The sequence below is a fragment of the Lontra canadensis genome, unplaced genomic scaffold (genome assembly GCF_010015895.1).
Source record: "Lontra canadensis isolate GAN:19392208 unplaced genomic scaffold, GSC_riverotter_1.0 scaffold5, whole genome shotgun sequence".
Lineage (NCBI taxonomy): Eukaryota > Metazoa > Chordata > Mammalia > Carnivora > Mustelidae > Lontra > Lontra canadensis.
This window is the reverse complement of record NW_022630999.1, coordinates 22679865-22689811: the sequence shown is the minus strand read 5'-3', so window position 1 is coordinate 22689811 and position 9947 is coordinate 22679865. Positions and strand designations below refer to the sequence as shown.

The 9947-nt window shown below is 40.1% G+C and overlaps 1 protein-coding gene across 2 annotated transcripts in view; it reads left to right on the top strand.

Annotated features, from left to right (window-relative positions):
- The first annotated feature begins 4179 nt into the window (after positions 1 to 4179).
- Positions 4180 to 9947, top strand: part of SOX30 (SRY-box transcription factor 30) — a 31445-nt gene continuing 25677 nt past the window's right edge. The window contains exons 1-3 of one of the 2 annotated variants that reach the window (XM_032851672.1): positions 4180 to 5569; positions 7353 to 7592; positions 8986 to 9165. In XM_032851672.1, coding sequence (XP_032707563.1) covers positions 4558 to 5569; positions 7353 to 7592; positions 8986 to 9165 — 1432 coding nt within the window. In that variant the 5' untranslated portion in view covers positions 4180 to 4557. The remainder of the gene's footprint in view (positions 5570 to 7352; positions 7593 to 8985; positions 9166 to 9947) is intronic. The other variant, XM_032851671.1, reaches the window with a different exon arrangement.

Sequence of the window (9947 nt, the reverse complement as noted above, 5' to 3'; positions counted from 1 at the left end):
ACTAAGAATAGAACTTCTTTAATTTGATGAAATGCAACTATATAAAACCTACAACTAACATCATGCTTAAAAATGAAAGACAATGCTTTGCTTTCCCTCAATATTAAGTATAAAACAAGGATATCCACTCTTGTCACTTCTATTCAACATTGGATTGGAGCTTCTAGCCAGTGCAACAGACAAGAAAATATGAATATAATATCAAAATACAACCAAGTAGAAATGAAATTAAGAAAAATTACATTCACAACAGTATAAAAATATTCAGGAATAAATTTAACAAAAGAAGTGCAGACTGAACACCAAGATTACAGGACATTATCAAGAAAAACTAAAGACCAAAATAAATGCAGATATGCCTTAAGTCTGGTAATCAGAAGACTCAATATTATTAAGATAATCTCTTTTCTTAAAGTTGATCCACAGATTCAATGCAATTCTTATGTAAATACCAATAAGTTTTTTTTGGGAGGGGGGTAAAAACTGGTAAGCTAATGCTAAAATTTATATGGAAATCCAAAAGACCAAACACAGCTAATAAGATTTTGAGAAAGAACTAAGTTTGAGGACTTATTTGACCTAATTTCAAAATTTACCATAAAGCTGTAGTAATCAAGACAGTATGATAGAACACTTTCAGAGAAAAACCTTTTTAACCTTAGGTTAGGCAAAGATTTCTTAGATATGATGAGGCATATTGATAAATTAGACTCCATTAAAGTTAAAAGCTTCTGCTCTTCAAAAGGCATCATTAAGAATGAAAAATAAAAAGAATGAAAAGAAGCCACAGACTGGGAGAAAATATTTGCAAATGTGTATCTAATAAAGAACCTGTATCCAGAACATATTAAGAAACCCTAAAATAAAAATAATCCTTAGGGACGCCTGGGTGGCTCAGTTGTTAAGTGTCTGCCTCTGGCTCAGGTCATGATCCCGGGATCCCGGGATCGAGTCCCGCATGGGGCTCCCTGCTCGGCAGGAAGCCTGATTCTCCCTCTCCCATTCCCTCTGCTTGTGTTCCCTCTCTCGCTGTGTATCTCTCTGTTAAGTAAATAAAATCTTTGAAAAAAGCCATTAAAAATCAAAATTAAGAAAACCAACAACCTAATCTAAAAAAATGGGCAAAAAGTTAATAGACACTAGGCAATGAATATATATGAATAGCAATTAAACATATGAAAAAACACTCAGTGTTGCTTATTATAACACTGTAACAATTACTTATTGTGAAAATGTAACTTAATTTATTTTTAAAAATTATTTATTTATTTGAGAGAGAGAGAGAGAGCAGAGAGCAACACAAGCTGGGGAAGGGGCATAAGCAAAAGGAGAAGCATACTCCACGCTAGGCAGGGAGCCCGAAACGGGGCTCAATCCCAGCATCCAGGGATCAAGACCTGAGCCAAAGACAGATGCTTAACTGACTAAGCCACCCTGTGAAAATGTGATTTTATTTTAAATCACAATTATTTACTACTACTTATAATACATATCCACTGGAATGGCTAAAATTTAAATGGCTTATGATACCAAATGTTAGAAAGAAGCAGGGAAGCTGGGACCCTCATATATTGTGAGTGGAAAATGTAAAATGGTACATGCATTATACAAAGCACTTTGACAGTTTTATAAAATGTTATATATATATTTATCATATAACCTAGCAATTCTGTTCCTAGGTGCCACAAATTTTGTGTATGAATGGACATTATGTTCATAACAGCCAAAACCTAGAAATAATCCAAATACCCATCAGCTAGTGAAGAGATAAACCAGATCAATGAGAGACATCTTACAACAAAATATCTATGTACAATTTGGTATTTCCATACAAAGGGATACTACTCTCTAGTAAAAAAAAAAAAAGAATGAATTACAAATACATTCAACTTGGATGAACTTCAAAAAAAATTATGCTAAGTTAAAGAAGACAACAGTTAAGTTTACATATGAGTCTGTTTAAATGAAATTTCTAGAAAAGAAAAAGTTACAGAGACGGAAAGCACCTGGGGTTGGAGGTGGGAGCAGAATTTACTGCAAACGGAAGCGAAAGTTTTTTGGGTTTCACTTTTGACCTTTTTTGAGTTGATGGAAATGTTCTCAAATGAGACTGTAGTGACGGTTATACAACTTTATAAATTCACTAAAACTCATCAAATTGTACATTTAATTGTAAACATAGAAATCAAACGTCAAAGGAGCTATTTTTTGTTAAAAAAAAAAAAGACTGCTTTCTGCTTAAAATATATTCCCTGTATACTATTTGCATTGCTGTTACACAGGACTGTCATATCAGCTTTTTAGATTACTAACTCACATTGGAATATGAACTCTTCGTGCACAAAATCAACACTAACTTGATTTATTTCTCTGCCTCTTTTATCATTCTTTGTCACATAGTTGGCTCTTCTATTTAAACCCTAGTTCAGCAGTTCTCAAGGGGTGATTCAGGGACCAATTCTTTCTGAGTCTGGTAGGTTAATACTATTTTCACAGTAATTCTAAGACAACATTTACCTTTATGACTTCTTCCCTCCTGAATGCACAGCGAAGTATTCCATATGACACGTAAAACACAACAGGCTGCATGAAGCAGACATGAGAATCCAACTGTTTTCTTTTCTTTTCTTTTTTAAATTAAGCCAGACACTAGATTTAAATGCCACTCTTCTAATTTTGAGGAAAACATAGTGTTAGCATAAAATTGTGTTATGTTAATATATACTAGGTTTATTATTGATATTTTAAATGAATTGATAACCATTTTTAAAGTCCTTAGTTTTTATTTATAATATGGCAAGTATTTATAAGTAAAACCATATTGACAGATAAAACTATAAATATTGATAAATAAAAAGCTGTTTGGAATCTTCAATCATTTTTGTGGGTACAAATGGTTCCAAGATAATAAAGTAGGAGAGCCACTGCCCTGTCTACCTGCCAGGTATAAGAACTCCTGTTTGTCCCATTGGACAACAGGGCATTAGAGAACTGGGCAGATCTTCTTTGAAAGATAACTTGTCTTGGTTGCAAAAATCATCTGCCTCAAGATAAATCTATAGCTTTTAGTCAGGACATCATTTAGAAATGTAGCAAATGTTAATCCAAGATTTCTTTTTCTTGATGAAAATAGGCACAGTCCTAGAAAAGGAGAAGCATAATCATGGAAAGGACTTGGAGCAGCGCCTAGGATAAGAGTAAACTCTTAAAATGGGTGGTAATTACTATGTTATTATTAGACTATGGCAGTCCTTATTTACCTAACAAGCGTTTATTGAATGCCTACTAAAGCCAGGCTCTATGGGTCAGCATTGAGGATTCAAAACACTGCCTGTCCCCAAGGAGTTTATAGTCAAGTAGTGGAGTCAGTAGAATAATGACATAAAGATATACATAAGCACGAATTGTGGTAAAAGTTTTAAAAGAAATGATGGACATATGAGTGCATAAAGGAGATCTGACCTGATTTTCAGAATCAGATAATAAGAATTCTCTGAGAAAGTGACATTTGGACTGCGATTTTAAAAACGCGCAGCAGGAGGCAAGGAGACACAAGAGGGGAACAGCGTTCAAAGCCCCTTTCGGTAGAATGATGAGAGGCCAGGGTGGCTGGAGTCCACAAAGCCATAGCCTTTTGGGGCTTTATATGCTTTGCAAGTATATTAGACCATTATCATGCGGTCAGTGGGGAGCCATGGGAATATTTAGGAGCGCGAGGTGTGACAGAACAGAACTATATTTGCACTTTAAAAAAGATCTCGGGCAGCTGGAACATAGTGGAACAAGGGTGAAAACGGAGAGTATTCACACAGCCATGGCAATATCCAGGCGAAAGATTATGGAAGCTTGGAACAGAGTAATGGCGGTGGAAGGCCATTAGGATTTTTTAGGAGACGGATTTGGCACGTGTTTCTGCAAGTAGGGCCCAAAGAACCTTATGATTAATTCAAAGTTTAATAGTACAGTTATTGTGCAAAAGGGGGAGTTGCAAAGCCTCCCCTTTCTTCCCCTTGGTATGGATCCAAAGGCCCCCAGTGATGCCCGGCGCCTTCGGTGTACTCGGCAGAGCAAATCGCACATACAAGGCCAGGTTCCCCACGCCGCGTACGGGACTCACTGGACTTTATCCTCCCGAGGTCAGTGGCGTGGAACCGCACCGTCTCCTGGGCAACACCATTGTCGGGCTCTCCCGGCGGGGGAGGGGTAACTAAGGACAACGGCCGGATGAGAACTCGGGAAGAGAGGCAAAGTCAGAGGGGGAAAATGGGCAGCACGTGCGACAGCCCAGGCCATCACGGGTGATTCGAGGGCCCAGCACGAGGAGAGAGCCAAGGGCCGGAAGGGCCGCAGAATGCGCCTGTGATTGGAGGGCCGGGGGTATCGGGACGCTTGTGATTGGGCGAGGCCAAGACGGAGGGCCGCTTTTTGAACCGCGTAGGGTTCTGGGTAGCAAGGACCTTGGAAGAGTCTTAACCGAAAGGGGTAGGGGGAAGGTCGCCAACAAACGGCTGAGCTCACAATCCGGGCCGGGACCAGGCCGGGTGTCCCCCTCCCCCCATGGAGAGAGCCAGGCCGGAGCCGCAACCTCAGCCGCGCCAACTGCCGCGGGCGACCCCGCCGCGCCCGCTCCGCCCTGCTCCCCCACAGCTGCCGGTTGAGGGCACCTCCTTTAGGGCTGCGGCCGCGGAGCTTCCCCCGTCGCCGCCCACCCCGTGCGCGGCCGCCATTGCGACCGTGGCCTCGTCGTGCGGGGAGGCCCAGGCGTCGGGTGTACAGCCCGCGGCGCGGCGGCTGCTGCAGGTGAAGCCGGAGCAGGTGTTGCTGCTGCCGCCAGGGCCACCGCTGGCTCAGGCCCGGGACGAAGGCGTCGTCGCCTCACCGGCGCAAGCACGGCGGCTGCAGCTGAGGCCCGAGCTGCTGCTGTTGCCACCGCCTCCGCCCGCGTCCGACGGCGCCCCCTGCCGACCGGAGTTGCACCCGGTGCAGTCCCGGGCGCTGCACGTCAAGGCTGAGAAGCAGGAGCAGGGGGCCGACTTGGATCCGTCGGCGGGGACGCGAAGGCCTGTGGAGGCAGGCCCTAGGTCCTCCAGGGCGGCCAAGGTAGAAGGCCTGGGGCCAGCTCTCGACTGCCACGGAGGGGACGAGAAGAAGGGCAAGCTGGAGGCGGAGGAGGTCATGAGGGACGTGGTGAAAGGCGGGGAAGGCAAAAACCTGGCTACCATCAGAGAAGGAGTCATCAAAACAGAGGAGCCCGAGAGACTCCGCGAGGACTGCAGGCTGGCCACGGAGCCCGCGTCCAATGGCCTGGTCCACGGCAACAAAGAAGTCATCCTAGCTCAGCCATCCAGTGCCTTTGGGCCACACCAGCAAGACCTCAGGATCCCTTTGACTCTCCACACGGTCCCCCCTGGGGCCCGGATCCAATTTCAGGGACCTCCGCCTTCGGAGCTGATACGGTTGACCAAGGTCCCCTTGACACCAGTGCCTATTAAAATGCAATCCTTACTGGAGCCTTCTGTAAAAATTGAAACCAAAGATGTCCCGCTCACCGTGCTTCCCTCAGATGCAGGTATTAGACGGCAGGGGAATCTGGTTTTCAAACTTCATCTATGTTGCCCCATAGCTGACATGTCAGCAGTTCAGAAGCCTAAACTAGAAAAATAAAATCATGGAACTGATTCATTACAGGGCAAAGTCCGCACAGGTATCACTTCCAATTGACTTGTACACATACCAGTAAAATACACTAAGATGTTCCAAGATTCCCAAACATTTTTCTAAAAATCTATTTTAAGGCCCAGTGAATGATGAGATTTAGAGGTGACTAATGTTTATACACAAAATAGGAATATTCTCACTATAAACACCGTTATTTCAGCCCTCAGTTTCTATGCTACACTTTGTTGTATTGTAGTAGTTCAATATTTTTACGTGTATCAGGAAGAAAATTTTATTTTTTAAAAACATTTTATTTGAGAGAGTGAGTGAGTGAGTGAGAGAGAAAGCACAAGGGGAGGGGCAAAGGGAGAGGGAGAGCTGACTTCCCACTGAGCTGGAAGCAGGACCTGAGGGTCCATCCCAGGACCCTGGGATCCTGATCTAAGCCAAAGGCAGATGCTTAATAGTCTGAGCCCCCCAGGCACCCCAAGAAGAAAATTTCAAATAGTGTTTAATGAAAAAAATGTTTATACTCAAATAGGAAAGTTTATACTGAATTTGGAGGTGATTTGTCTTCTTTAAAAATGAATAGTAACCATTTTTCTAAGTACATGATTAATGTAATACTTTAGTATTCTAAAAGCTAAGAATGTAGAGAAATACAGAAAATGAAGATAGAATAAACTAGAAATTGTTTTCAAAAATGACTATAGTTAGCAGTAACAACTACAAATAGATATTTTGTCACTACTCCTTATTTACAAATATATAGTTAGAAAATTAATTCAGATAATTTTATGCCAATGAATATCATGGAAAGTCATACCATCAGTTCATATTTTTATTCACTTTATATTTGCTGTTTTCTTGTTTTCCTTACTGATCCTTTCCATGTCACCCTCTTTCTTTTATAAGCTTCATTTTCTAAAGGAGAGAAAGGGAAAGATTTATTTATAATATTTAATCCTTTGTGCATCTTAAAAAATTTTGTATAATAAGTAACTAAAGGAGAGACAATATAAGAAGTTTATAGACAGTTGTTTTTGATGAATTAGGTGAGAGATGTGAATTTAGCCACCTTCCTTTATTGTAATTTCAACTGGTTCTATGACTCTCTAAAAGTCACTTTTATTATTTTTCTTTTATTTTTTCTCCCAGGTCATAGGATTAGTGTCAATCACCCACTCTGGCAAGAGCTTCACCTTCATAATGAAATAGAATATAGTATATTACAAATATTTTTACTTAACGGACACTACAGGGGCATGTAAATGAGTTCCTTTAAACATTTAGGGAGCACCGAGCTGGTGCCAAGATTATAGTTATGAGTAAGTCCTAGTTCCTGTTCCCCAGTAATAGAAGATTTTGAATGGGAAAGAAACTAAATGTTAACTATTGGTAGAGATATTACCAAAGCCCAAGGAAGTAATAAGCCAACAGTTTACGGTGTCTTCAACATTATCACTCCTACAATATCTTCAACAATATTATTTTTTTGAGGAAAAGAAGAGTCATTCTAAGCTACAGTTTAGAATGCTGAGTTCAGGGGTTATGAGGCATTCTGGAATACTGGCAGTTCTTTGTATTTCCTCCAGTTAAAAATAAATATAGATGAAGGTGCACTTCATTTTAACATTGTGTTTGCATCTGTGTGTATGGCACATTAATTCAGTCTTTTAATTTTTGTCATGTAGGAATACCAGATACTCCCTTCAGTAAGGACAGAAATGGTCATGTGAAGCGACCCATGAATGCATTTATGGTTTGGGCAAGGATTCACCGGCCAGCACTAGCTAAAGCTAACCCAGCAGCCAACAATGCAGAAATCAGTGTCCAGCTCGGGTTAGAGTGGAACAAACTTAGTGAAGAACAAAAGAAACCCTATTATGATGAAGCACAAAAGATTAAAGAAAAGCACAGAGAGGAATTTCCTGGTAATCAAATGAAACTTCTTTCTAATTTCTTTTAAATTGATTTAGGTAAAGATTAGACAAAAATGCATATTTTTTCTAATCTGATATGTAAAATAAAAAGAATAAAGGCTAATAGTATAGTAATGATGGAATTGACACAGGGCATACATTCTCTTAAATAGAAGCAAGTAGAGGAATATCTGGTCTCATATTTTGCCAACTAATAACAAACTGGGGGACATAATTTTGCTGTGTTTTTTTTTTTTAAGATTTTATTTATCTACCTGACAGAGAGCACAAGTAGGCAGAGAGGCAGGCGAGCGGGTGGCGGGGAAGCAGGATCCCTGCTGAGCAGAGAGCCCGAAGTGGGGCTTGATCTCAGGACCCTGGGATCATGACCTGAGCCGAAGGCAGAGGCTTTAACCCACTGAGCCAAACAGGCACCCATTTTACTGTGGTTTTGATTAAATATACAGATATGAATTTAATGAAGTTAAACTCCAGAATGTAAGTCTACAATTTTGCAAATATACTAGAAAATGAAGAGTTAAAATCATAGCAACAGAAACAAATACGCATCATACACTTAAAGACAATGAGAATGCAGGGATTGGCACCATGCTCCATTTTGATGTTATATGGTTATCAGAACACAGTTATGTCTTCTAATTGCCAAATTTATCCTCATCATGATGTAGTTTGAAACAATTTCTGATTTACTCCCCAGCCACGAGGGCATTTCGATTAAGCTTGGGTAAAGGCAAAGTGTATGGCCAACATGATCATGCATGATGAGAAAATAATTATTTTTTTCTAAAATATGAGAAGAAAGGTTTTGGGTGTCAGAGTCAACAGTTACAGAGAACCAGTTATTCTGGTTATACAATGGCTGCAAACTGTTAAACTCCACTCTTCTGACTTTGGAAGGAAATTGGGTTGTTTGTGGACTTGAGACTGCCAAGTTTAGGAGAGTGACTCTTCCTAAGCTAGGTATAAAAATAGTGACTGGTCATTAATGACCATTCCATTGTAAGATAGAGACAATTATATCTCATAGAAAGTGAGGGAACAGGAGGAAATGAATATCTTACAGGGGCATTATTTCATAGGTAAAGGAAAAGCTTTGGGATTCAAACTCAGTGTCTTTAATGTCGATTTTACTGTGGATTCAATATGTGTCTTTGGGTATAAAACATTTGATCTCACTCTTCCTTTGAATTATGGCTTACAATATTGACCACTAGTTGGGAACTATATAGACATTAAAATGCACAAAAATTACATAATAAAGTTGGAAAAGACATTTTACTTTAGACAATAATTTTTTAAGAAGTTTTTTTGTGTGAAAAGAACTATTTAAAGGCTAAATAGGGTCCTTATGTTCCAATTAAAAATTGCTTATCTTCTTCTATAGGTTGGGTTTATCAACCTCGTCCAGGGAAGCGAAAACGCTTCCCTCTAAGTGTTTCCAATGTATTTTCTGGTACCACACAGAATATCATCTCTACAAATCCTACAACAATATATCCTTATCGCTCACCTACCTACTCTGTGGTAATTCCCAGCCTACAGAACACCATCACTCATCCAGTTGGTGAGTTTATTATAGATTATGAATTTTTTTAAAGATTTTATTTATTTATTTGACAGACAGAGATCACAAGTAAGCAGAGAGGCAGGCAGAGAGGAAGGGAAGCAGGCTCCCCGCTGAGCAGAGAGCCCGATGTAGGGCTCGATCCCAGGACCTGGGATCATGACACGAGCCGAAGGCAGAGGCTTCAAACCACTGAGCCACCCAGGCGTCCCAGTAGATTATGAATTTTTAATAGTTGTGTGAAATTTTTACCTTAAGTTGAAATTTTGTTTCTGTTAACTTAAGAATTTTTAGAACAATAGTATTAAGAGAAAAAATCAAGAGGAAAGTAAAAACATGAAATTGGAGAAAGAAAAATTTCAGTAGATATGAAAGCATTTGGGTTTGCCCAGAGTAGCAAATGTTCTGTGTGTAAAACCTCAGACTATTTAACTAAATTGGATAAGCCCATAGATTAGGCAGATAATGCAGGAAATGATGAGGTAATTCAAAAGGAAATAGGAGTATCTTTTTACTATTAGCATAAAAGAATGCCTTGCTAATGGTGTACAGAGCATCCTGTTCTGGAATTTAGCAAGGATGACTGATCTGTTAAGACCATTCTCTTGCTGCTCTAGACAAGCAGTGGAAGTAACCAAATATTTGGTTCTCTATATTGTCTTTACTTAAATTTACCTAAATTTCTCCTCTATTATCAGTTCTTTATAACATTCCTGTCTGTTCCTTTTAATAACCTAAAGTTGAAAAACTAGTATCTTAAGAACTTGTTGTAGGGCTCTCCC